The sequence below is a fragment of the Mustela nivalis genome (assembly GCF_964662115.1).
Source record: "Mustela nivalis genome assembly, chromosome: 9".
NCBI classification, from domain to species: domain Eukaryota; kingdom Metazoa; phylum Chordata; class Mammalia; order Carnivora; family Mustelidae; genus Mustela; species Mustela nivalis.
The window spans coordinates 110,651,149-110,678,164 of NC_139028.1; the positions used below are offsets into that span (position 1 = coordinate 110,651,149).

A 27,016-nucleotide genomic window follows, 5' to 3' on the forward strand; every position below is an offset into this window, starting at 1 on the left:
CCCTGACCCCCCTCACTGATTTCTGTGCTCCATACAGCACCCGGGGGACGAGGGTGGACGTCCGTCGGAGACCTGACCAGTGGGTATCTGAGAGGCGGGCGAGGGCGGGAATTCAAGTCACGGATGGGAGGGGGAGCGGGGAGGAGAGGCAGTGGGGGAAGAGAGGGGGAATCTGTGAGGCAGTAGACAAAAGCAAAAAGGCTACTGGCTGGAGAGAGGGATACGGTTGGGTGGCCTTGACAGAGGCCCGGCCGGCTCACAGTCAGCCTGAGGCCTCAGGCCAGTAGGGACCCCCTCACCAGCCCCAGGACACATTGACTCAGAAGTTGCTCTGCTCCCCTCCTCCCCGAGACCCCCACGGGCTTTGACCACAGCCCTACAGGTGGGGGGGGGCAGGGATCTGGCATCACAAGATACCACCCCAGGTCCACCCCGGGACTCCTGGCTCTTGCTAAGAATCTGTCGGTGAGCAGGCCTGGGAAGGCCAGAGCCACCACATCTATCCCTGCCCGTGCCGCTGGCAGACATCACCAGTAAATCCTGCCACCGTCCGGCACTCGCTAGGCAGCCTCCTGGTTTTGACTCTGAACTCCAACCTCCCGTTAGACGGACACAGGGAGACCAGCAGGGGATCTGCCCAAGGTGCCCCCAAGACAGCGTGAAAGGCAGGCTCAGCACTGCTGCTCCCGCCTCAGCGGGCCCCTCCGCAGGGGAGAGGAAGCCAGGCTCGGCCCTGCTAACCCACATCCCTGAGGACCGCCAGAGAGGCCTCGAGGGGTGCTCCCCACAGCAATCCCTCTAGGATTTGGGCCTAATCCCAAGCACGAGGGCTGGCTGGGGAAGGATTTGGTTTCATTCCTTCAGCTGCCCAAGCCTTGGCCGGAACCCCAGGGCGCAGGAGTGAAGGCGCGTGGCTGCCCAGCCTAGACCAACAAAGCCTTCCTTTATTAAATAGAGATCGTGTTACATTCCATTCAAAGGAGGAAATCAGCTGTGGTGAGGGATGTGTCCAGGTTGGATCCCGGTCCCCAGTGGGCTTTGAGGGGTGAGGAAGGGGGCCTGGGTCCTGCCTACCCTACCCTGGTCCTGTGTGCAGGGCTTGGCGGCCGCGGCCCCCGTTGTCTAGATGGCCACCCACGGCCGAACAAGACACGGGTATCCTGAGGCCCTGCCTGAGTTTTACTTTGGGAGAAAAGTATCCTAATCCTTCCAGTGGTGGTGGGGGCAGGGCCTCCTGGAGCACGGGGCTCAGATGGGGGGAGGAGGGGGCCAAGTGCAAGGAGGAGGGACCCTGATCCATCTTAAGAACAGTTTGGGGACAGTTCTCAAGCAGATACAGGTTGGTGTGCAAGTCCCTGACAGCTCCTTGGGGCCCCACCACCCCCATAGATGCTGGAGGCAGAGGGCCCTCTGGGGCCAGTCCAGGGAGGCTGCTTGGGAATAGGTGAGGGGTGGCCATCAGGGGGTGCTGGTGGCCCAGAGCTTGGGACCAGAGGTGGGTGGTGGGAGTGGGGGGGTGTGGATGTTGGGCAGGAATACCCTGGAGGTCAGGCCACCCAGGTGGGTGTCAGTCCCCTTTCTGAGGACGTGGCAGCAACAAGGCACCTGCAAGCAGCAGCTCCCAGGCCTGCCCCAGGTACCCCCTCCCAAGGGCTGAGCCCAAGTATAGGTCCAAGCTCCTTGGTCTTTGGTGCTTTCTTGAAAGTCTCCTGGTGTCTGTGAAGACAAGGGTCTGCTCACAAGGTCCTGTCTGTCCCAGGATGAAGGTCTGGGACCAGCTCAGCAAGGCATCGACGGCCTGGCCATTCGTCCATCTGGTTCAGCTTCTGGCTCAGGGCCGGCTCCAGCACTCTGTCTTCCCGGGCAGGTGTTGGCTGCTGCTCAGAGCCCCCCTCTAGGCCCCGGACCATGCCCTAGGCCTCCTGGGGGAAGAAGCCAAGCTTGGCCAGCGACATCTCCTTCCGCAGCCTCGTGATCTCCCAAAACATCGGCTCGGCTGCAGGTGGACAGAAGATGGACAGCTCAGGGACAGGGTCCCCTCGAGCAGATGGCCTGGCCCCTCTCCCCTGGCTTTGGGCAGGGCAGCTGGCCGGCACCTAGGGCTCCCCAGTCCCCCAGCAGAGATGACCTCAGTGGTGCCCTGACCTCTCTAAAGCTCCACATGGAAGCCTTGCACACTTGAGTGCTGAACACACCCTACCCTGCCACGCTGGGGGCCACGGCCCGACACCAATGTGCACAAACACACCGCCACACATTTGCTGGGCTCCATACGCTTCCCAACCCTGTCTCCCCAGGGGCTCAGAGACCCTGAGTGGTCAGCAGAGCCACGGGGTCAGTCCAAGGTCCCCTCCAAGGCCTTGACGCCTGAGCTGGGGAAGAGAGGCTCAGACTCCAAACGGGCAAGTCTGGTGGAGAAGCAGGACGCTAGGCCTTGCAGAACAGCGGCAGAGGGGACAGCAGGTGGATGGAGGACCTGCCCGGCAGGCAAGGGTGAAGTGGGAGACAGCAGCTGGTGTCAAATGACTGAGGTGTACCCCCAGTGGGGAGGAGGAGATCTACAAGGGACACCCACCCCATCGTGGAGGGCTTCCAATGCCAGGCCGGTAACAGGGAGCAGTCCCCTCGAGCCCCGGGGCCTGGGAGAAGTTTCTGGGTGGGAGAAGGCAGCGGGGCCGGGAAGAGGCTGGCAGAGTCCTCCCCTCTGTCCTCTGTCTGGGCCACAAAGCACCTAGGTCCACCCCCAACACCGCTGCAGCCCCCCCCACTCCCCCCCCACTCCCCCCCCCCCCGACGCTCCCCCCCATGGGCCAGCACCGCCGGCCACCAGGGGGCGCTCACCTTCCTGCCGCACCAGGCCTTGCTGGATATAGCGGATATAAGTGAAGAAGTTGCACACCGCGGTGATCTGGGGGCAGAAGCAGGGAGGTGTGACCCGCCAGCCTTCACAAAAGGGGTTTCCCCCCCCCAAGCCAGGGCAGACCAGAGACCAGATCGGGAAACCCCACATCCCATCAAAGCCAGATAATGCTCTCTGAGCTGAACAGGGCTGGGCTCTAAAATTTTACTACTGGGTGGCTCTGTCGGTTAAGCACCTGCCTTCAGCTCACTCATAGCCTCGGGGTCCCGGGATTGAGCCCCACATCTGGCTCCCTGCTCAGCAGGAGAGTCTGTTCTCCCCTTCCGTCTGCCCCTCCCCCCACTGCTGTGCTCTCTTTCTCTCTCTTCCTCTTTCAAGTAAGTCAATCAAATCTTTTAAAAAATACATAGGGGCGCCTGGGTGGCTCAGTGGGTTAAGCCGCTGCCTTCGGCTCAGGTCATGATCTCAGGGTCCTGGAATGGAGTCCCACATCGGGCTCTCTGCTCAGCGGGGAGCCTGCTTCCCTCTCTCTCTCTCTCTCTCTCTCTCTGCCAGCCTCTCTACCTACCTGTGATCTCTCTCTGTCAAATAAATAAATAAAAAATCTTTAAAAAAAATAAATAAATAAAAAATACATAAATAAAATTTAATTACAAACAGCGTTATTAGAACTCCTCCCAATTAAAAAAAAAAAAAAAAAACCAGCAGCAACTAACATTTCACCCAGCACAAGCATCCCGTGAGGCAGACATGCTTATCGTCCCCAGTTTACACACGGGGAAAACAGAGACTAAGAACTAAGCTACTGGACCACAATTACAGAGACCACGAAGACGGTAAGTGGCTGAACTGGAGGGTGAAACCAGGAGGCCTGTGGAAGAATTCACGCTCATCCTGAGGGACCTGCCTGCTCCAGGGGCTCAAGGACCTGGCCGCCAGGCCTTGGCTCCTGATAATGCCAGGATAGGCAGGGGGATCAGAAGCTGCTCACGGGGGCTGCCCTGCATCCCCAGGCCTGAAGCCCCTCGCCTGGCCTGAGGCCTGCTCCATGCCAGGCCCTGTACTGGGCACCGCAGACCCTAAGTTGGCTCAGATGTGGGCCCTTCCACAAAGACTCTCCTACTGTAAGAAAGGGTGCTGCTGGCGCCCTTCTCCCCATGGCTGAGAGTGTCGGCCACTAAGAGCTCATGGGTGCCTCTCTGTACCCCCTAAGCTGGCACAACACAGCCAATGACTGGTGTAAAAAAGGCCAGCTCCCTTGCCTCCAGGCAGAACTCCCTCTGGGCTGCAGAGGTCCCACGGATCAGGCTGCAGTCAGACTCCAGCCGAGGCCATGCCCTCTTCTGCTTCCCTCACTCCTCCTCTAAGAATGGTGTAAAATCTTCATCTCAGGCTCAGCTTTTAGGGAACCCAACCGGAGACAGAAAGTGGCCAGCAGCTGTGGCCAAAACTGTACCTACTCAATGCCCAGGGTTCCAGGGGAGGGACGCCAAGTGTGTGGGGGCCCGGGGGTCCAGAGTTACAGGGAAGGGACCCTCAAACACACAGAAATCCCTGCCGGGAGGACAAAGCATGTGCAGAAGCTTGGTGGCCCGGGCCAGTGTGAGAGAGGGGCGCCCCAGTCAGGGAACCAAGCCCATGTGGCTCAGGAGGGGCTATGAGGAGGTGGGGCAGAGATTGGTGCTGGAGAGGCCTGTGTGCCAGGCCACGGAGTTTCCCAGCAGCCAGTGGGCCCCCACCGCAGGCTGGTGAGTGAGGAGGGGCCGGGAGCAGTGGGGTTCTCTCCCCAGGGCTATGCTTCGGGGATGGAAAGCTCTTCTCCCTACGGATGCCATATGCCTTGGTCTCTTCGAGGTGGGGACTCCTTCCTAAGATTTCACACCGTTTCAAGCTCCCATCCAAGCTCTGCCCAAGGCAGAGACACACAGGCCTGGCAGAAACAAAGTTCTACAGTGTTTTTTTTTAGTTTTTACATCTACGGATATGGTTTTGCCAGGCACAGAATGGCTGGCGAGCCTCCTTCTATGGAGTCCTGATGGAGATCCAAAAAAAAGGCCCCTGGAAAGGGCTCTGTGCACAGAGATGCGGGGCGGAGGCTGCAGGGAAGGCGGACCGGGCTCAGAATGGGGAGGCCCCAGGTCTAGGTCATGCCCCTCCTTTCTACGGCACAGACTCCCATCAGCAAACGGAGCTCTGCTCACTGCTGTGGGATGCACTTGGACCACACACTGGGCACCCTGCGGAAGCTCGCTGGGCCCAGACAAGCTGCCCAGCAACTGGGCCATCTGCCCACTTCGATCCCTTTGAACAGCCTCTAATAGGTCAAGGACAGGAGATGGTTCTCTCCCTTTTCCCCCAGCTCGGTGAGGTCCTGACCCAGCCTGGGTCACTCGGCAGGATTCCCAGAGGACTTGCGGCACCCTCCACTACAGGCAGGCTCGAGTAACAGAGAGACCTCAGCACCTTCTCAAAAGTCTAGGGGCAGAGCCTGAGCTGGGAGGTGGGAGCCTGGAATTTAAACCTGAATCCTAATGTCACTCCCATGATTAGGTTTCAGCAAGCAAAGAGGCACCGCAGTCCACCCTGCCCCCAGCCTGAGGGACTGGGTCCTGCGAACAGCCATGGGACCTCGGAAGAGGACCACTATTTCCAGAAAGGAGGCAGCCAGCCTATTCCTTGACTGCAGCCCCTACGCCAGACACCCAGCTAAGCTGTGCTGACTCTTGCCCCAGGGAGACCATAATAATAAAAGGAGGTGGTTTTAAGCCACTAAGTTTATGGTAATTGGTTCTGTAGTAATGACAAACTAATTCACCAGTCTTGGCTGTGTGGCCTGAGTCGGTCTCCGTACCTCTCTGAGCCCTGTGTCCTGCTCTGCAGATCAAGGTTGGGCTCCTAGGCCTGGGGCGCTGAGTCCCAGCCCAGGGTGCCCCTAGAAAGCCCAAGACCCTCCCCCTGGATGACTCACCCTGGCCCGAGAGGATGGCGAGATGTAGTAGTGGCTCTCAGAGTCCCCAAGCCGGATTCGGTGGCGACAGGCACGAGCCAGCCCGCTCAGGGCACAGGTTCTAGGGGAAAGCAGAGGGGGCTGTGGGGGCTGGCGGGGGCTTGCCCACCCAGCTCACGCAGGGAGGATGGCAGGCAGAAGGATGCACCAAGGAAGGGAGAGGCAAGCGGACCTGGGGGACGGGGCCTGGCATCCTCTCCCTGAACCCCAGCTTTCCCAGGAGCCAGGGAAGAAGGCAGCAGCCTCAGAAGTCCCTGGGAGAGACCTTTGACCTATGTTGGATCTCACCCCTGAACCCCTCACCTTGCCCCTAGGGGGCAGGAGAGCTCAATGCACCTCATGTAAGGTATACCAAAGCTCCACTCACTGTAGCCCCTCAAAACACCCCCTACTTTACTGGGGCCCTCAGACTCAGTCCCGCCCTCCCCAACTAAACAGGAGTCCACTGTCTCCTCCACTTGGTCACCAGGTCCTCAAGCTAGGTCGTGCCAGCAGGGCTTTTGGCTTGAATCCCCTCAGCTCCTCCAACCAGCCCCTTGCCTCCCCTCTCCCCTTTTCCACCTTACAGCCAGGGTCTCCTCCAAAGCCCAGATCAAGCCCATCATCTTTCCCCGCTCCTTTCCGAATGCCCAGGAAACCATTGGAGACTCTGGAGCAGAGGAAGGTCAAGTAGGCACTTGGGCTGCGGGACTTATCAGTGCCTTTGTTGCCTCCATGTTCACTGTGACTCTGATTGGACCTGACAGCCCTCTTTTTAGGAAACATCTATTGATGACTATGAAATGCTGGCCTAGTGAGTCGAAGCCCAAACTTCATCCAAGACCCTTTATACTCCAACCTCAGCCCTACCTCCCTCCCCACCACATTGCTCTGCTCATAAACCCAGTGATGTTTCTATTAACACCCTGGCTTCTCATATCTTCACTCCTTTTGTTCCCTCTGCCTGAAGGGCCCTTCCCTACTCGGCAAACTGCTGTTCGTCCTTCAAAACCTGACTCAAAGGTGCCCCTGTGTGACAAGGCTCGCCCCGTGGGGCTTCCCTGGCAGGTCGAACCCTGGGCTGCCGAGGGCAAGGGCTCCCTGCCTCTGCCCCCGCTCTACCCTGGCTATCTGGTCCCGCTGCGAGCCCTGCTCGATGGTAGCTGAGCCGCAGGAAGGACGCGAAGCCAGGGCAGCCGGGTTATTTATCAGCACAAGGAGAGTGAAGAGCCGACATCACTTACATGGCAGTTGGGGCCCAGAACCCACTGGGGGAGAGAGGGTGGGGGTGGGAGAGGGATGGTGGTCAGGCCAGCCAGGAAGAGGGAGACACCCGGGAGGGCCTGGAGGTGCAGGACAGGGATCTATGACTAGAGGCAGGAATTTGTGCCAATGTGGCCTCCTTGCCCTGCCAGAGGTTAGCCGGCGTGCCCCTGCGCTCCTCCCCGGCCAGGCCTGTGAGCCACACTCCCGCCCCCTCCCTGGGTCCCACCGCAGGAAACCCCCCGCACAAGGGCTGAGGCTCAGTCCCTGGTTACCCCGTGGGCAGGGCACGAGGCGAGGCGTGGCCTTCTCAAGCAGGCAGCAGAGGGTGAAGGGCACTAAGCTTACTTGGTGCTGCCACACTCAACCGCGGCCACCTTCACTGTGGGCGGTGTCTGCGCAGCCACGGGCTCGATGGTGAGCGTGTTGTCCTCCACGGCGGCCCGGACCAGCGCGGAGAGCTGCAACAAATCAGGGTGGCAGGTCAGGCCATGAGCGGCTGGCCTCGGGCTGCAGGGCTGGGCCCCGGGGCCGGCCACCCTCCGCCCCACCGCACCTCCTGCATGGTGAAGTCCAGACAGGGGCCCACGTCCTCCCGGTACACCCTTTCGAGGAAGGGGCAGGTCTTGTCCAGGGTGGGTGATTCCCGCCAGGCCTGGAACTCTGCGAACAGGGTGGTGTCCACCTGTGGGGGAGGGTGAGCCAGAGGGGGCCAGTCAAGGCGCTGGAGGGGGCCCCACTCGCCCCCCCGTGGCAGGGACAGGTGGAGCCAAAGCAGGTGGGGACCAGGGAGGTTGAAGGGCAGGCCTGCCAGAGGGGCTGTCCCCAGGGGCCCAAGCAGGGCAACAGAGCTCCAAGGAAGAAGTGCCTTCTTCCCTTTGCCCCCAGGGGCTCAGAACCCAAACTTCCGTAGCTAGCTGTGCTTTTAGCTTCCTGGCTCTACAAGGTCACAGACGGGTCCAGGGCCTCGTCCGGAAGACCCTCTGCCTCCTGTAGGAGGAAAAGCTGAAGATGGGCCCCGCGGGTCCCCCCCGCACACAGACACATGCACACAGAGAGAACACACATGGGGCCACTAACTGCGGGGGGAGGGGGTGGAGACCACAGACTGGTCACCCTGGGCGCATGCGCTGTGAGTGAGGCCGGGCGTGGTGGGGGCAGAGGGGCGGCCCCTCTCCCCAGCCATTACCTGTCGGGAAAAGGAGAGAGAGGTAGTGGAGGTGGGGGCCGCGGGCGGCTCCCCAGGCAGGAGCTGCCAGGCCGGCTCGTAGGTGAGGTGAACAGCTTTGCTGGGGACCACGCAGAGGAGCAGGGAGAGGAGGGGGGGCAGCCCGGGCTGGGAGGGGCGGGGCAGACAGACAGACAGGTGCACAGAGACAGACGGGAGGAAGGAGATGTTAGTGTTATGGTCAGAAGCTGAGAACTCGGAAGTGGGGGTGAGGCCTCCTTGGCATCCCCTCCCTGGAAACCCCAGAGACAGGGGGCAGGATGGAGCTGGGGGCTGCCTTGGTGTCAGAGACCACAGGACCCCGAGTCCCACGTGGCCCTGGTAGGGCATGCTGGGTGCAGCCTGGAGCTGAGCCCCTGACACCTGGGCTTGTCAGTCCCCATGGCCCCAGGAGGCCATACTTATGTGAGGAAAGGTGAGGCTCCAGCAGGGCCCTTCACGTGTCCAGGAACCCATGGCCAAGGACACCACTGCCTAGCCTGGACCAAAGACCCCAGCTGAGGCTGGGGGGCACAGGGACAGGTTCCAAAGGCTCTGCCTGTCTAGGTACCCTCGCCAGAAGGTGCTGAGGACCCTCGAGTCCAGGGATGTCACAAACTAGACCTCAGGGCTGCGGACATGTAGGGCCCAAGCAGCCTGTCCCCAGAGGCCCAGCAGCGGCCTCCCTAGGTCCAGGGAAGGTGCCTTCCCAAAGAACTCCCCCATCTTCCCCCAGCCCAGGCAACGCTCAGGCCCCAGGCCAGCCTCAGGTGCCCAGAACACCACCTACAGCTTGGCTGGGTGTGGACGGGCTAGCAGGCCCTCCTGAGAGATGTGAGGGGTACCCACACTGCACTCAGAGCCTGAAGGCCAAACCTCGTATCACAAAAAGGCTGCCCAGCCCTCCCAGACAGAGGACACCGAGGCCCAGAGATGGCAGCACAGGCTCCCGGTCACACTGCAAGGCGTCAGGTCTCCCTATGGGGCCCCATGGCGTGCTGACGCCGGACACCGCCTCTGTCTCCTGTGTCCGCTAGCCGCCTGTGACCCCTCACCTCTTTGCCCTCCTTGTCCGGGGTGAGGGTGTGTCCAGCCGTGGGGCACACAGCGGGGCAGAGAGTGCTGCTGGTGCTCTTATGACGTAAGTGGCCCTTGCGGGGTCCAGCCTTGCTGGGGCTGAGCAGCTGCGGGTGGAGCTCGCGGTTGGGGGAGGCTGGTGTGGACGTGAGCACCAGTGTCTTCAAGGCGGTCACCTCCGCCTGCAGCATGTCGATCTGGCCGGGAAGAGGTGGTCGTCAAGCCCAGTCCAGGGCTAATGTCACTGTGGCTGCCAGCCGCCGGCCACCCCGGCTCAGGACGGCCTGTCCCAGAGGTGACTAGGACCGAACCCCCCTGCCCCCTTACCCCTGAAACAGCCTTTGAGGTGGGGACTGAGAAACCCATCTTACAGATGGGGAAACTGAGGCTTGCCGTATGCCAGGGCTCTGTGAGATGCACCTGTCTGGGAGCTGGCCGGGCCTCACCTTGCCCCGCGCCTCCTTCAGCTGCTTTTCCGACGCCGCCTGCTTCATGTTGGCTTCCCGCACCATCTTGTGGGCTTCCTGGGAAGAAGGCAGGCTGTGCGTGAGCGGTGACTAGCCAGCGCGCAGCCGGCAACCCGTTCCCTGACCCATCCCCCGGCGGGCCGGCCGCGGTACCTCGAACAGGCTGGCCGTCAGCTCCTCCAGCTCCCGTTCCAGCTGCTCCCGCACCTTGGACAGCCGCTCGCACTCCTCATCCTTCAGCTTCAGCTCCTGCGGGGTCCAGGGCGGGCGGCCATCAGCCTGGCATGCGGGGTGGGAGAGGACCCAAGCCCACCAACCGGGCTCCACTGCCAGGGTCCTCTTCCACGGGCCTCTGAGCCCCAGCCTCCCTTCCTCTGTCGCCCTACAACTTAGGATGCGTTTCCCACTTGGCTGCTGCGCGATGTCGAAACCCCAACCGTCAGCCTCTCTGAGCGCTCAGAACGGGCCGTCAGAGCAGTCCAACGGCTGGAAATCCTTCAGAAGGCACCAGAACTGGTTTCTCCTCTGTGCTGCCCTCATGCTCGGCACGGCCTCCGTGCGGGTGCTCAGGGAGAGCCCACGGCCCCCTGCGGGGGGGCCCCTTGTCCCCGCCACCCTCGGAGCCCCACCTTCTGGGCTTTGTGCAGCTCGTCCTTCAGGAACTCGGAGCCCTTCTCCCGGATCTCCATGGAAGAGCTTCGCAGGCGCAACACGTCCAGCTGGGCGGCCGCGGGGCCCTCCTCACCTTGGGCCTCCTCCCCTCCAGGGCGCTCCGCCAGGCCTCCTGGGGACTCCCTGTGGCTTCTGCAGGGGCCCACGCTCTTCCAGGGGACTGGGACAGCTTCGAGGGGCGGCGGGTGGCCCTCGTCTGGGTGGGGCTGGCTGCGGGGCAAACAGCAAGTCCAAGGTGGGGGCCCTGAGACCCAGAACTGAGCCGAGGGACCGACCCTGAGCCACTCGCCTGCCACTCGGGGCTTGGTCTGGGCCCATCTGTAAAACATGTACGCTACCCTCGAGGCTGTCACTCTGCTGTCCCACAGACAGAGGGACCAAACGCGGGGTCTCCTGGGGGCCAGGTCAGGGCGCCCTCGTCGCTGACAACCACCCTCTCAGGCCTAGAGCCAAGGGCTGAGCCTGGTATACAGCAGGCGCTCAGTTTGGGTTTGTCCAGCAGGAGACTTGAAAATGCGTCAGTGCTGAGAATCTGAGTCTCCATTTCTACAAAGTGGGCACAGTCCTCTGGGCCCTACCTCTGGGGTCACCCAGTGGATCTGATGTGCATAAAACCTTAGCACACAGGGGACTCCTGGGTGGCTCAGTCATTAAGCGTCTGCCGTTGGCTCAGACCCTGATCCCGGGGTCTAGGGATCTAGCCCCCAGTCTAGCTCCCTGCTCAGTGGGGTGACTTGCTTCTCTCTCTCCTTTGGCCCCTCCCCTCACTTGTGCTCTTAGCAGGGGACTCTTTCTCAAATAAATAAAATCTTAAAACAAAAACCTCCGCACTGGGTGATTGGGTTATGGACATTGCGGAGGGTATGTGCTATGGTGAATGCTGTGAAGTGTATAAACCTGACGATTCACAGACCTGTACCCCTGGGGCCAATAATACATTATATGTTAATAAAAAATAAAATTTAAAGAAAAAAACCCTCTGCACACAGGAGGCACTTAAATGGGAACAGCCTTCTTGGCTACTGTTCATGCAAATTTTATGCAAATTATATCCCACTCCGGGCGGGCAGGAGAGGAAGGACCCAGCCAGGGCCCACAGAGCTGAGGAAGGAAGATTCTGCCACCCAGCCCAGGCAAGGCAGACGGTCTTCCTGCTCCCTGAGCCTTGTGGGGGACAGTCCCAGCTCTCCGCTGCTCTGCCCTGTGACGACCTCAGGCAAACACCCGTCTCTGGGCCTCAGAACCCTTCTCTCCCTGAAGTCAAAGACCCTAGAGGCAGTGCTGTGGCCAGCAGCTTCCGTGCCCCCCCATCCATCCACACCCCCCACCCTGCAAGAGACCCTGCGGAGGGAGGGAGGCAGGAAGGGAGAGGGCTCGGAGCCCAGCAGCGGTTTGTGCCAAGACAGCACCTCCGGACTCGCTCACTCAGCAGAAGCTGGCGGGCCCCTGAGCCAGCAGCTTCGGGGCGTGATGAGGGGGTGGGGAAGCGGAGGGGAGGGGGCTCCCGGGGCCCACACAGGAGGGAGGAAAGCCAGGGCCAAGGGGTCATGGGACTCAGGCTAACTCAAGCACAAGCGTGAAAGGCAAGACTGGGGATCGGTCCCTCCTCCCTGTCATCTGGACTCTGAGACAGTCATCAAGCAGCCCCTGAGCTCCGGTTCCTTCCAGGTAGCACAAAGTTGCTGGGGACCCAGGGGACCCCTAGCAACGAACCTATTCCCAACCCTTCTTCACGTGGCCCCGTGCCTGCGCCCAGCCTGGCCTGCCTTCTGCTTTGGGACCGGCACAGAGTGTGGCCTCATGGTTGCTTGGCTGGGTCCTGCCTGGCAGGGACCCGGGGCTCTGACAGATAAAGTGGGAAAACACATCTACCACTCCATCAACAGTGACTATGCCGGACAGGGATCCTTCCTAATACCTTTGTGTGGGGGGTGGGGTGGGGGTGGTCCTCGTTGGCAAGGGTTCCCCAAGGCATGAGCAGGGGCTGTGGCAGTGCTATGGCAGCCCTGGGCTGGGGTCTGCACCTGGGGGTCTCACCCTGGGCCATAAGCCCCCTGGGCTGCTGTGTGCCTGTCTCCTCATTTACGGCTCTCAGCAGCATTCATGGGACAGTCCCCGTCCTACAGACAAGGGATGGAGTCTCAGAGAAGAGTAGAACAGGCCCAGGCTCACAGGGCTGCTCAGAGGCGCTGGCCAGACAGCAGGGACTTCTACAGTCCAGGCCCAACGTGCCTCCCCGGCCAGTAGGGGGCGGTGTGAGGGCACAGTCAAGGCATCTGCTTCAGGACCCAGGGCTGTGAGGCTCAGGAGGGCTCGGGAGACTCCTCCTTGGCGGCAGCAGGGAAATCTGACCCAATTCTGGCCCGACTGACTTCTCAGATTCTGCTCCGGCCCAGAAACTGCCTCCCAGGAGGGCAGGCCGGGGCTGGGGGAGCGGAGGCTGAGAGCAGAGGCCAGAGTCGGGCCGGGCCAGGGTCCACACCAGGCTCTGAGCTGGGGTCCACACCAGACCCTGGGAATGTCACTGCAATTCTCTGAAACCACCTGTGGGACGGGAGTAAAAGCCTGGAGGAGGTGGACTAAGAACCAGGTGAAGAAGTCACGGGATCCAGCACCCAGGAAAGACGGGGCCTTCTGTAGCCACACTGCCGTGCCTGCCCAGACTCTGGGTCCCACAGCCCAAACCGCAGGCCCAGGGAGGTCTTCTGGCTGAGAATCTGGAGGCCTGGGGCCCAGGGCCATTTCCTCAGGTGAGAGAGGATGGCCCTCGTCACTTGGGCTGGCCAGGGGCAGCAGACCCCAGCTCAGGGACTGCCCGCTTCAACAGGACGAGCAAGAACTGTGGGCCAAGGAGGGGGGCGACCAGCAGGGATGGCACGGGACATAGGGCAGGATCCCAGCTTTTAGACAACCAGCCCTGGTGTCTTTTCCTCTGTAAGGACCACCCTAGACATCACCCACGCCCCCGCTGAGGAGAAAAAGACCTCCAGCCCCTCCCATGAAGACCACCAGAGTGGTCACTGACTCTCCTGTTGGTCCCAGGGTCATGGCTGGGGGTACGGCCAGACCGTCCTCCATCATTTTCCCAACAGGCTCTCACTTCAGCCCACTGCTGGGAAGGATGAGCCCAATTTTGCAGCCAGAAGAAATGATGACCTCCCCATATGCCCCCTCCCCAGTGTAAAATCCCAACTTGAAAATCCTGATGGCAGAAAGCGTGGGAAGAGAAGGACTGCACAGACATTACCAACCGCCCAACGCCTGGGCCAGGGGTTCAGGAAAGATGCGGTCTCCCTGTACTGGGAGGGAAGCTTGAATCTGTAGGCCCTCCCCTCACGCTTCAGAGCTGAGAGGCAACTCAAAAATTTCGGAGAAAGGAGGGACCCCAGGCCCCATAGGTTCAGCCCAAGCCAGAACCCTCTATTTTCACATACTCAGCATCCCAGATCAGGGGCTGGAAAACCGCAATGGGAATGCCCGCGGGGCTGCGGAACTCCCTCCTTGGACAAGCACGGACTACTACTTCAGTTCTTCTGCCCTGCACCCCCTCCCCACTCCTCAGTCCAGGTCCACAGCCCTCAGCCCGAGCCTTTTCAGCCCCCCATTCCCTGCAGAAACAGAGTCCAGAGTCCAGAATATGCTCCAGGGAGGGCCCGTTACAGGACCCACGGCCACTGGGAAGAGATTAGAGGCAGGAGACAGTAAGAGTCAAGGTCAGAGGAAAGTGGGAGCACCCAACATCCCCCATCCTGAAGCAGGCTCTGCTGTCTAGAGCCCACGACAGTTTAGACAGGAAAGGCCCCACTGGGTCACTTCCCCAGGAAACACACATGGGGGGCGGGGAGCAGCAACCACAATGCTCACCCCCCAATCCTGCCCTAGAAGGGCCAGCAGGGCTTTTGTCCCCATCCACAAAAAGAGGCAAGCTGAGAATGAGGACCCCTGGATCCAATGGTCCCAGTAATCCCCACTGGGCCAGAAGGGCCTGACCAGGATCCGGCATACTCTTTCCATCTCCAGCCCACCACCTGCCTTGAGTCTCTCTGCCCTTGAATCTCTCCCCACTGGTCCGCTGGCCAGCACCCAGGTCACCTCTTTGAACTAAAGATCCCTGTGTTAATGGGCATGATGGGTTCATTAGAGAAGACGGAAGGAACTTGTTAGGGAAGCTCTGAAATGGGGTGGAGTGGGGGGAGGCTGCGAGGGCACACTGGGAGCGCTCACCCTCTGCCTGGGGCCAACAGGGTGGCTGTCACTGATCTTGTCTATGGGGCGGTGCCACGGCACAGGAGCCCCATTCAGACTTATGGCCCTGCACGCACAGGCATTCTGGTAAGCCCTGAGGCTGACAGCCGAGGGACTCCTCCTATCCAGGGGCCCCGAGGAGTCCCAGCAAAGGTTTCACGCATCGGCTTGTCCTGCAAGCCGGGCGAAGAGGACAGAGAGGGGCTACGTCTTCACCTCTGAACCCTCACAATGTCGCTGCAGGGATATGCTTCCCCGAGCAGGTCCGGACAATGAGGCGCCTGGTGTTCAGAGAGGGATGGTGACCTGACCGGAACACGCAGCCAAGAAGAGGCAGGGTGGGAACAGAACCCAGAGTCCCAGCACTACTGCATCATGTGACCTGTCACCCGGAGAAATCCAGACGGGAGGAAAGGGATGAATGGTGGTTTTGGAGAAGTGAGGCAGGACGCAGATGGGGTTTGAGGAAGTTTGAGCCAGTGCCTGGGGGGGGGGGGGCGCGGAGGGGGGATGGTGGGGGTTCCATCCAAGGCTGTTGCATAAGCCAGGCAGGTCTTGGGCTCAGGAGGGATGTGCGGAGGCGACAGACACACAAAAGACTCTGACGGGGGAATCGAGGGAATCATGGCAGGAACTGGGGGCTGGAGAGGGTGATAGCGAAAAAAAAAAAAAGGCAACAAAACTACAGTAATTAACTAACATAATGAAATGGTGCCTGCCATGGGAACAGGGAACTGGGAGGGAGGCATGTCCTATACAGGTCTCTAGGTGGCTGGGGGGAGGTACTGGGCCGGAGGGAGCAGCTGCAGTCTGAGGGAGCACTGGGGGAGGAGTAACAGAGGAGCCTAGGACCACAGAGCCAGCTGGAGGACCAAGGAGCAGCCACCCCAGGGCTGGGAAGGAGAGTTCTAGAATGGGACAACGGTGTCCTATTTGTCACACATGGGAACAGAACATCAGGCTAGTGAGCAGAGCAGGACCCTGGGGTTGGGCGGTGCGGTGGAGGCAGGTAAATCTGGACCACTCCAGCAAGGGGGACCTGGCTGCAGGATGGAAGGCAGGGAGGCTAGAACACCTGAATCAGGTGGATGGGGCTGAGCAAGCCTCTCCTTGTGGGAGCCCCAGCCCAGCCCAGCCCAGCCCTGGGTCTCCACGGAGAGCCAGCACCAGGCCTGGGAGCGTAGGAGCTCACTCTGCACACATAGCACCTGCCTCACAGCCACCTGCTCAGTCCTAGAAGGGCCCGACCTCTCGAAAATCCAGCACATACAGAGCAAGCATCTCTCATGTGCTAGACACCCCATCAGCCCCGACCCACCCAATCTGCATGACCACACAGATTTGAGTTGCACTGCCCCTGAGCCCCCTGCGGACCACCACCCTGTTGGGCACAAGTCTGGGGCAGAGGTGGGGAGAGTCGAGGACAAGCAGGATTCTCATGAGGGTCTGATAGATAGTTAGGGTAGGATAGATAGTTAGATCAAGGAGGGCTTCCAGGAAGAGAGGTGCGCAAATGCTGGGAGAGGTACGCAAATGTTTCCCAGGCAGGAGACCCACCTTCCTTCCATACTCCAGATCAAGTCTGAGCCTATGAGCCCCTGTGACTTAGGCCCGACAGGCAGGAGCTTGAAAATCCAAGTCCCTCAGAACCCAGAGCAGTTAAGTGACCTGCTCAAGATCACACAGCCCGTCTGCAGCCCCAGGGCTCCCCAGCATCCCGCTCATTCCAAAGATGCAGTCCTCCATCCCTGGGAGGGTAGGGGAATCTCATTTCATTCCTGAGCAGTCCATCCAGCCTGGCTCTCTCTAGAGATAGGTAATGATTAGCTTCATCTATCAGAGAGGGAAATGGAGACCAGGGGAGCAAACTAGCCCAGAACTCAATTTCTGGCTTTTGCTGACCAAGTCCCAAGTACCTAGCACTGTGTTAGCTGTAGAGATGCAAGAAGTGCGTCTCAGAGCAGGCCTGGCATCCGAGACTACGGGCATGAGAAGCTCTGGGTGATAGGGAGGGGAGCATCCCAATTTGGGGGGAACTGCCTCTGAGTTCAGCCTTCAGGGCTCCTGAGCAGGAAGTCCCAAGGAAGAGGGCCCACTTGAGCTCCTGCAGAGTCCTACCACTGCCACCCACCCCAGGGGAGCAGCCTTGGGTCCACGGCCAAGGTGGGGTGAACCGGCACCAGGGCCTAACCATTAGCGGCAACCATCCCTCACCTACAGATAAGGAAGGAAGGTGAGGAAGGAAGCCCCAGAGACACTGACCGCTTAGCCAGGGCCACGGACCCCTGATCCCAGACTCCTCATACTCTAGAATGAAGGACCAAATATGCACCTACCCAGACTGACTGAGCCCCTTGGGGGCCAGAAGCCTAAGCAGCTCAGTTAGACTTACATGGACAAGTAGGACCCCAAGCAGGGTCCCTTCTGGTTCCTGCTGGAGTCTGGGTGAGCTCCTAGGACTTGAGGCGCCCAGTGGATGTTGGTAGCTTGGCCCCTGATCCTTCAATCCCTGCCTCTAATATCCGATTGGGGGAAATCCACAAAAATGCAGAGCTCAGAGTAACCCCAAAAGTCGGCCTCTCACTCCCAGGTGTCCAGCTCCTCCTTCCGCCCCTCGTGCTTTCCATCTGCATTTATAAAGCTCCTACTAGGTGCTCTATACCTGGCTAGGCCCTGGGGTTAGGCTAGGGCCCAGGGGTCTAAATGTACATACAGGAAGTGAGTTATAGGGGCGCCTCGGTGGGTGAGTCGGTTAAGTGTCTGCCGTTGGCTCAGGTCATGGTCCCAGGGTCCCCTGGGATCATCATGGGATTCTCGCATCCAGGTCCCTGCCCAGCAGGAAGTCTGCTTCTCTCTCTCTCCCTCTGCCCCTCCCCACTGCTTATGCTAGCTCTCTCTCTCAAATAAAAAAATAAAATCCTTAAAAAAGAAAAAAAAAAAGAAATGAGTCATACTAAGGATCATGTGGGGGTCAGCTTGGCTGGTTCATCCAGAAGGCTCTTGAGAATATGGCCGGAGGCTGGACTGGGGTGGGGGGAGGGGGTCTTCTCCAGGACCCTGAGTCTTTTTGACCCTGTTCTTAAAGAGGACCTACTGGGCTCCCAGCTCTGTTTGTCTGGCCCCAACCTGGATGCCTGCAGGGAAGGGCACTCGGGGCATGGAACAGCTCCCAACCCCTCCTACCCCAACCTACTCATTTCACCCAGAGACCCAGAGAAGTGAGAACATACTCTCAAGATCACACAGCAACTCAGTGACTGTTTCACCTGGGTGACCCCCAACACATGGGGTCACAAGCTTCTTCCAGACTGGGCTGCCCGTTACACAGTCAACCCCACGCAAGACTGTGCTAACCCCATCAGGTCCCACACAACCACCTTCTCCCTGAACTGTCTTCTTCAGGGGTGGGGGAGGACTTCTTCAAAGAACAGGCTCTGCTTCACCTTTCACCCTTTAAGGGGCATGCCTCTCCACACCTCACCCCTACCTGGAGCCCTTTCTCTCAGCACCCCCTGCTGGGGACAAAGCCCACTATTCCCTAGCATCTCAGCCCAAGCTGTGCGAGGGGCCATGGAGTCCAGAGGATCCAGGAGGCATCAGAAACCTCTCCTGCCAGCCGGCACCACCTCCTCCCTCCAGCAGGCCTGCCCTTGCTCCCCAACTCTGGCTGGGAAAGAGCCCCATCCTGGGACTCCTCCCACCCCCCAGCTGGCCCAGTTCTTTACAGGAACACAACCCACCCCACTCTGGCCACAGCTCTTCCAGGACCTGGCCTTTCCAGGCCATGGGGAAGAGGAAGTGTTTGCCCAAGTCCCTGAGAAGACCACAGCCTTCCTGCACGAACAGGGCAGGGGACCCACACCACGGCCAAGGAACGGGGATCACCCCTGAGAGCCAATAATCGGTAATAGGGACTGAGGCCACTAAACCAGGACCTGGGGCGGTGCTTCAGACTGCAGGGAGGTCCTACCGCACACCTCTGAGCTAGCGGATCCACAAGCCCCAGATGGAGGTTCATCAACTAACTAGCGACCTTGGCAGAGACCCAGACCCCTTTTCCAATTGCACTGCTTTCCAAGGGTTCATCCAGGCTGGGGCTGGGCGGGGGGGGGGGTGTCCTCCAGGTGCACACCCCACACTTACTCCGGCTTGCAAGCCACCCCCACTCCGCCCGCCCCCTTCTCACTCGCGCTCCAGATGAGCCAGGAGTTGGCGCCCGCACGCCGAGAAGGTCCGCCGTCCACCCCTTCACATTCCGCACCCAAGACAGCACCCCCGACCCCTCCCCGCGGGGCGTCCTTCCACCTCCGCAGCGAGTTAGCTCGCGCGTTCCGGTGCTGCACGGCGCCCCTCCGCCGCCGGCCGGGTGCACACGCCGCGGGGACACCCCCCACCCCCCAGCCCCGGAGGCCGCCGCGGTGCGGGGACCGCGCGCGGACCTACCCGCTCCACATCCCGGCGCCGCCGCGAGCTCCCTGCGCCGCCCCGCGCCGCGTCCCCGCCCGCCGCCTGTCAGGCCCGCCCGCAGCCCCCACCGGCCCCAGCCCGCCCCGGCCCCCTCCCTTCCCGGCGGGTCACGTGGCCGAGGGGGTGGCCCGAGGACACGTGCCCGGCCCCGCCCCTCCGCCCCGGGACGGTGCGGCGGCGGGAGCGGGGGAGGAGCCCGCGGCCCGCGCGCCCTGCGGCTGACTCCTCTCTGGTCCCCAGGCGCCCCGGCGCGGCGCCTCCCGAGCCCTCGGCCACGGCTGTTCAGGAACCTTGGCCGAGCGCTCGGAGCCCGCCGACAGCCCCCGGCGCCCACAGCCGGCCACCGGCCCGCACGCCCCTGCCCTGGGCTCCCCGGGCTCTCTGCCGGTTCCTGGAGGGTGGGAAAGGGGCCAGACCCCAAAACAAGTTTTCTTGGGTTTACTCTTGAGCGCTCATCCCAAAGGAAGACCCACCTTGGTCCGAGTCTTCAACCCCAACCCTCCCCCACCCGCAGCCCAGTCCCACCTGGCAAAGGGCCTTCCCCTCTTGTTGGGAACACTCCCTGCGCATCCCTTCCAGCATCTACTGGGGGGGGGGGGGGATATGCACCCCGACCGCGCACACCTGTCCGGATTTAGGTCCTCTGTAAAACCTAATCCCAGACCACGGGTCTTCCTGTCCCTCTATCCCTCCGCCCCTTTGTCACTGTTCCTCAGCCCTGACTGCTGGCCTCGACTTCAGCCTGCCGTGGGATACTGTGAGAGTATAGCTCTTCTCTCTTGCTAGGGTCGGGGGCTCCCACCCTCTGTCTCTAGAGAGGCCTAAGAGGCGGAAAGGAAGGAGGTGGTTCCCTTCCAGATGGTACCAGAACTCAGGATACCACTCTTCCAGACCCACAGAGCCGGGACCCAGGCTTGAATCTGTCAGGTCTTCCCTGGGGACACACATTTCTTCCATTCAGTTATCCATTCATCCTTCCATCCTGTGTGAGCACAAACTATGGATCACATAAGGGCTGGGAATCCAAACTGCACAAACACATGCTCTGTCATCCCAGGGGACCAATATGGTAGGGAGACAGCAGGATGGGAGACATACTCACAAGGACCTCCACTTCTAGGGCCAGTACTCAGAGTACACTCATACTAAGTGCACAGTGTCTTTGTCACAAATAGAAAATGGCACTACCTTCCTAGAGGGGCACAGTCCATGCCAAGGTACAGAACTTGGTGAGTGGAGAACAGGCTGGATTTCATGCCTGCTTGCTCACTCCCTTGACTGGTATGTTGTGCAGTGAACAACCTAGGCAGCCCACTGTGACGTCCCTTCCGACTTACCAGAATCATTCTGCCCAGTCCTCCAATGCCCTTCACTCTGCAGGGCAACGGTTTCTAAGACTGTGGTTTCCCAAGGGCAGAAACCATCTCCTTCTCCATGCAGTGTTTCTCTGCCTGCCCCAGCCTAGTCCAGGGTCTGGCCCAAAGCAGATGTCCCCACCCTGTTTGTTGACTTGAGTCCTACACCAAATAAGTCTCGAGCAACTGCTGTCTTCCTGGCCCTTGCTCTGTTCATTATTTAGGAGTAGGGGGAGAAGACACAAAAGGAGCTCAGGACAGGGCCCTTACCCTCCAAGACTTCACAAGCCTGGGCAGGAGATAAGACTGGTCCAAGCTATGGTAACCCAGACTGGTGGGAGATAAGGCACAAAGGTGGTATCAGCCCAGGCTAAGGCCCCAGAGGAAGAGTCCTTAGCAGGACAGGGGAGGGCCAGTGGACTTAGGGCCTCCAAGGATAAATGTGGGGTTACCATTCTGGGAGCACTGACACCCAAATTACTACCCAAAAATACCACATCATCAACCCATCCGATGACCATCGACAGCCAGGCCTCACTAGCTCCTTCCACAGCCCAGTGCGCTCTGCTCCCCAGCTGAAAGGATTGGTCTCAGAGAAGTTCAAGAACCTACTTGATGTCACACAGCCAGGGGTGGTGGGCCTGTGACCTCTTACACCAGTTTTCTGAAAAGACAGCCCGGAAACTAGAGAACTCACTAGAAACTGCAGCTGCGTGCAGTCAGGCAAAAAGAGGAGCCTGCTGGGGCCTGGCCATCCGGTGAGGAGGGACTCAAACGAGTCCCCTTCGCCCCTCTCCACACCATCCCCGTCCCCACCTGGCAGCCCAGACCACAGAGTCTAGGCTGGAAGCAGATGAGGAACAGGAAATTGCAAGCCCAGATGACCCAGGCCCCAATTCTGACTTCACTCTCTCTCCGCACACCATGTGACCCAGGATGTCTGTTTTGCCCTCTCTGAGCCTTAGACTCTGTGTCTGTCCAACCACCAAGAAAGACAATCAGAGTCACCCCATGGCGCTGACCTTGTAGGAGGCTCATGAAATTCCTCCAAGTTCCATGCCAGTCCCCTGTCAGGAGCCTGGGCTCTTCCTCCCTCCTCCCCCAGGGCCCCTACAAAATGGCAAGCTATTCCCCCCTCCTCCCCTCCATGACCATGACCGAGGTCACTGGCTCACCTGTCTGTGTCCCAGGGCTCCTCTCCCAAGTTCCCGTCAAGTGCGGGGCCCAGAACTGATGGGGCGTAGCGGACAGCCCCCGAGCTCAGTGCCAGGAACACGGGGCATGTTCCTCGGGCAGGACACCTGGTGCGCTCCTTGGAGTCATCCATGCCAAGGCCAGCTTGAGGGTCCCTCTGGAGACTGCCAGGAAGGTGGTGGCAAGAGCCTTCTTCCCCTCCACCCCCCCCCCAGCCCCGCCCCAGGCTGAGCCTCACGCTAACCTTTGCTATCTCTGAGGAGCAGTGGCCTGGGAGAAAGGCTCCTCCCAGCCGGCCTCTATCTCCTGAAACCCCGTAATTATTAACTCCTGTGGCTCAGCGGGCAGCAGAAGACACCAGGGGCCCTCCTTCCTGGGCTCCAAGCCGGGGAAAGGTAAGACCCGCTGAAGGGTCATGGGAGATTTCCTCTGCATGCCCAAGGCCGCAGCTTCCACTAGGCCCAAAGGAGGAGCTGCCTGTCCTCTCCCAGCCCAGGTCAGCAAGGTGGAAAGCCTCGTCCAGCCCAGACTCTGTCACCAACTGGTTGTGTGGCTTTGGGCAAGGACCCCCACCTGCCGCCTCCCCATCCCAAGCTTGGCTTCATTATCCCCTTAAAACTTGGAACCACTAACAAAAAGACACAATTCGGTGTAGCAGTTAAGCACAAAGGCCCGATGTCAGACAAGCTGGCTGCAACCCCATTTCAGACTGAATGGAATGAGGCTTTGGGCATGTTAGTCTCTGTGCCTCAGTTGCCCTGACCCATAATATGGAATCTCACCCTCTAAGGCCCCCCCAGGCCAGCTGCTACTGCCCGGACATGCCGGATACCCCCCCCCTTTCCTCCCACAATGCCCTCTGCAGCACATCCTACCCTCTGCTGATAAATTTCTTCTTTGCTTATAACCCCTCCACCAGGAAGCCTTCCCCTGTAGATTTCTTTCCTGAGGGTGAAGCCCTCAGGCATGTGACCACCTTGTGTCATGATGAGTAGAACTGTGGGACACCCCCACAATAACCGAGGGACTGTGTGGGCAGAGGCTGGCCCGCACGCACTCCCAAATCCTCAGTACCCCCTTGTCTGGGCCATGGTCAGCCTCAGCCCACCCAGATGGTTTGAAGATTCCACCCTGTCTCATTTGGCTTGAAATCTATTCCTAGTTCTGCTGTTCCTTGGTTGTGTGACCTTAGGCAAGTCACTTTGCCTCTCTGGGACTCAGTTCCTTCATCTGCAAAATGGGAACAGTTGTCCCAGTGAAGTTGGGAAAGTCACAGCAGGTGACATTGGTAAAGGGACTGCCACACTCAAAATGAGAGTGTCCTCTGCCTTTCTCCCTCGGCTTCCCTCTTCTTTCCTGTCTGCCTCTGACTTCCCGTGGGGGAGAAGCTGCCAGTTCCTGACTTGAAGTCACACCCCACCAGCTCTGCCCCTCGGATAACAATATCTCCCACTCAGGCTTTGGGCTCCAAAGCTCTCAGCCTAATGCAAACCAGATGCTGGCCTGGCCCTTCCTGGCAGTGAATTTTCCATGGCTTGCTCCCACCCCCTTCCTGTTTTTGCTCCTCACTTACCCTGCTAAATTCTCCCGTGCCCCTACCTTCCTCTGCAGGGCAACCTCTGGGCCCACCTGGAAACAATTAATGGAAAACAGGAAGTATGAAAAGGGGGGAGGGTCTCCCCATCACCCCGATATGGCAGGAGGGGAAGGACCTCAGCGGGGGGCTGATGACAGAGTGTATGAGAGTGAGTCCTACCCTCCAAGTCCCCAACCCCCCTGCCCCCTGCTGCCAGGCACCAGCCTGCCCCCTCAGGGAGGAAATGGAGTCAGAGTTGCTCTGAGGAGGGCATAGAAAAAAACTGCTCCTTTCTGGACGTTTAGGCAGAGCTGGGACTTCACGGGGAGCTTATAAGGGCCTTGTCCTTGGCTGTGACTTAGAAAAATCGGAGCCAGAAGAGGCCCAAGTCCCTCCTGCTGCAAATGAAGAAACTAAGCCTTGGAGGCTCAGTCTGGGGTCACCCGGTGAGTCAGAGCCAAGAGGCAGCCCAGCCCGGGACTGCTCGCCTGTAGCCTGTAACAGCGGCTCCCCAAGTCACTTCCCGGGCTTGCTGTCTCAGCGGCATTCCCGCAGCCCCTCCCCCGCCGCCAGAGCGCTGGGCCCAAGTCTGTCACGAGGATGCTCACAAGGCCACCGGCAGCACCTGGCCAGGCAGACCTGGATCTTCCCCATCAGGGGCAGACACTGGAAGGGAGGCCTGGGGCGAGCCCAGGAGTGGGCCTTAGTCCTCAGCCCCATGAACCTCTTAGGGATCCAGGGCTGGCCCTCCTTGGGAGGACTCCACCATTCCCCCATTCCCATGCAAACAACAGCTCAAGGGCTCCCCGAGAGCTGGGCTCTGGCTGCCCCTCCCTCCGCCAGCTGTGCAGAGTGTTTGGACAACTGGATGGAATGTTTTGCAGCTACAGTCCTCCCTGGATCCCGGAGCTCAGATTTCAAGAGGGGCGGGGCAAGGATGCTGGCTCCAGGGAGAGGGCAAGAGACTCAGGAGGTCAAGTATGAGTCTGGAGCTTACTTCCCCATCCCAGCCCACCCCACCCCCCACAACTCTCTGCTCAGGCCTGAGCAAGACCACCGGTTGTCCAGCCCCAGGGTAGTGGGGAGCTGGAATCAGGCTCCGGCCCCTGGGAGGACAGGACGGCAGATGGAAACAGCCAAATGGTGTCAGAGATTTGGTGGGGCCAACCTGGTGAGGTCAGGCCCCGGAGACAGTCTGGGCTCCGGGAGGGGCAGGGCCCAGGACAGCACTCTGAGAACATTAAGACTGCTAGCTAAGATTCCGCAACATAGATGGGTCCGTTCACTACCATCTCCATTTTACAGATAGAACAGTTGGGGTCCAGAGGGAGTAGGAGATCACCCCAGGTGACACAGCGTGCTGGGGGCAGAGCTGGGCTAGAACCCAGGGCTCCAGATGCTAAGTTCGTTCTTCTCATTATTCAGGCTCCTTCCCCTTCACCCCCAGACCCAGACTCATGTACACCAGCCAATGAGCCAACACCCTTGGTCTTCCTCAGAGGACACAGACAAAATAATCTACCTAAGTGGGGTACTCCAGCTTCACAAAGAGAAGGCACAGACGCTAAACTCGCTGCCAGCCTCTGGGAGCACCAACCCACTTGTGGGCGGGGTGGAGGCCCCAGTCGCCAGGCTTTGGGCCCCATTTCTCTCTGATTCTGGGGCCAGAGCTCACCCAGATTCCCCAACACAGCTGCTCAGGTGTCCCAGAGCCCCTTGAATAAGGCTGAGAAGACACACATGTTCTAGACCCAACTATATGGAAGATACTTTGAGCCTCAGTTTACCCACCTTAAAATTGAGAGGGTTGTCTTTGCTCTACTTGACTCACCACCATATTGTGGGTGCTGAAGGCAGGGAGTGGAAGGTTCCAGCGGACGCCTTTGGAGACTTAACTAGTTCCCAGCAAGAAAACCATTGGAGCTCACTTGTGAAGGAAGGAGGGAGCCCAGATCGGAGCGGGAATCCCATCAAGGTGCCTGGGGGCCTGGATTCCTGGAGGTGGAACCTGTTTGACCACTCCCAGCTCCTGAGGAGGAAAGCGCAGAAACCTAAGGGAATTTGAGAATCAGGAAAACCTTCAGAGGCAGATACGACAAGAGGGAGGGGTGGTGGGTGTCCCCCACCCCACAGCTGGTGGTGACCCCCTTCCAAAATGGCAGGGTGAGACAGGGACCATGATAGGATCTTTTTTAAAGTTTTATTTATTTATTTATTTATTTTAGTAATCTCTACACCCACCATGGGACTCAAACTCACAAACCAAGAAGCACATCCTCCTCTCACTGAGCCAGCCAGGTGCCCCTGTGCTAGGATGTTTACATTTGGTTGATTGAATTCACCCTCAAACCACCCAATGTGGTCCCTTCGTTGCTTTCTGTTCCCATTTTGGTGATGAAAGAATGGAAACTAGGAAAAGGTGAAAGGATTTGGCAACAGGAACAAGTGAAGGAATTAGGATTTTAATCCACACTCTCTGACTCCGAAAGCTCACGTTATTATCCGTTCACCGTTCACCCTCTCAAAGGGTAAAGTGAGATAGAATGGAAGATGGGCATTTTATGCCAAGGGACACGAGGACCAAAGCCTTGGAGGTGGGACAGAGCAGGACATACAGAGAGAAGCAAACTCTTCACTTCGGCGGGAGCATAAAGCTGATTCGGGGGGGCCCTAGAGAAAAGACTAGACAGGCAGGCTTGGGATGAATCATGAAGAGCCTTAGAGGCCAACTTCAAGAGTTTGGACTTTATTCTGAAGGCTCCAAGGAGATAGTTAAACATTTTTGAGCGGGAGAGTGACGTGATCAGAGCTCTGCTATGGGAAGATGAAACCAACAGCAGTGTGCAGAGAAAATAGAAATGAGCACTTATCAAATATCGAGAGGTAAAGGGCTTTCTAAACTTAGATGCATTTGAAGAGACCTCAAAAGAAAAAAAAATCAATAGATCTGTTTACACTAAAATTTAAGACTTCTCCATCTTCTTCCTTCCACCAAAAAATAACCAAAATTAAAAGGCAAATAGCCTAGGGAAAATGTTCCCAGCAAATGGCAAAGTGTTGACATCTTTTATATAGAAAGAATTTACAAAAATCAATATGGGCCAAAAAAAAAAAAAATGAGCCCAATAATCATGTTTCTTCCTTCCCTCATTCATTTATTCAAGCAACATGTAATGAGCCAGGTTTTAAGAAGGTATTTGTGAACAAGACATACTTAGGAATCTGAGAATAAAAGGGAATTTCATTAAACTGATAGAGTATCCACCAACACCGTGCAGCAAATGTCATTCTTTTTTTTTTTGTTAAAGTTTATTTATTTATTTGACAGACAGAGATCACAAGTAGGCAGAGAAGCAGGCAGAGAGAGGAAGAGAAGCAGGCTCCCTGCTGAGCAAAGAGCCCAGGACCCTGGGATCATGACCTGAGCCGAAAGCAGAGGCTTTAACCCACTGAGCCACCCAGCGCCCCAGTAAATGTCATTCTTAATGGTGAAATGCTAGAAACATTATTTTAAAATCAGGAATGAGACAGGCATGGCTGCTATCATTGCTCTATACTGTATTGGTGATTGTAGCCAGGGCAATAAGACTAGAAAAAGAAATTTAAGATATAGGGGCCCCTGAGTCGCTCAGACAGTTAAGTATCAT

The 27,016-nt window shown here is 58.9% G+C and overlaps 1 protein-coding gene across 9 annotated transcripts; it reads right to left on the minus strand.

Annotated features, from left to right (window-relative positions):
• Nucleotides 1-926: 926 nt before the first annotated feature.
• Nucleotides 927-25,240, minus strand: RAB3IL1 (RAB3A interacting protein like 1). 9 transcript variants are annotated; one of them, XM_082748088.1, is made up of 11 exons: nucleotides 25,161-25,240; nucleotides 10,490-10,742; nucleotides 10,014-10,109; nucleotides 9,840-9,917; nucleotides 9,372-9,590; nucleotides 8,299-8,445; nucleotides 7,666-7,794; nucleotides 7,458-7,570; nucleotides 5,829-5,928; nucleotides 2,842-2,908; nucleotides 927-1,996 (listed from the first exon to the last, which is right to left on the minus strand). In XM_082748088.1, exons 2-11 carry the CDS (start codon nucleotides 10,547-10,549, stop codon nucleotides 1,914-1,916), a joined length of 1,092 nt encoding a protein of 363 aa, XP_082604214.1. In that variant the 5' UTR covers nucleotides 10,550-10,742; nucleotides 25,161-25,240; the 3' UTR covers nucleotides 927-1,913. The 9 variants fall into 9 exon arrangements, with proteins under 9 accessions (XP_082604214.1, XP_082604206.1, XP_082604207.1 ...); XM_082748080.1 differs by lacking the exon at nucleotides 25,161-25,240 and adding an exon at nucleotides 21,775-21,984 and having other exon boundaries at nucleotides 10,490-10,850; XM_082748081.1 differs by lacking the exon at nucleotides 25,161-25,240 and adding an exon at nucleotides 21,775-21,982.
• Between the last annotated feature and the right edge of the window lie 1,776 nt (nucleotides 25,241-27,016).

Coding starts and splice junctions, on each gene's coding strand:
- RAB3IL1 (XM_082748080.1), bottom strand. CDS start 21,926: ATGGATGACTCCAAGGAGCGCACCAGGTGTCCTGCCCGAGGAACATGC. Junction 10,110..10,489: donor AGCTGCACAAAGCCCAGAAG/GTGGGGCTCCGA, acceptor TGGACCCCGCAG/GAGCTGAAGCTGAAGGATGA. Junction 7,795..8,298: donor CTCTCTCCTTTTCCCGACAG/GTAATGGCTGGG, acceptor CCTCCCCCACAG/GTGGACACCACCCTGTTCGC.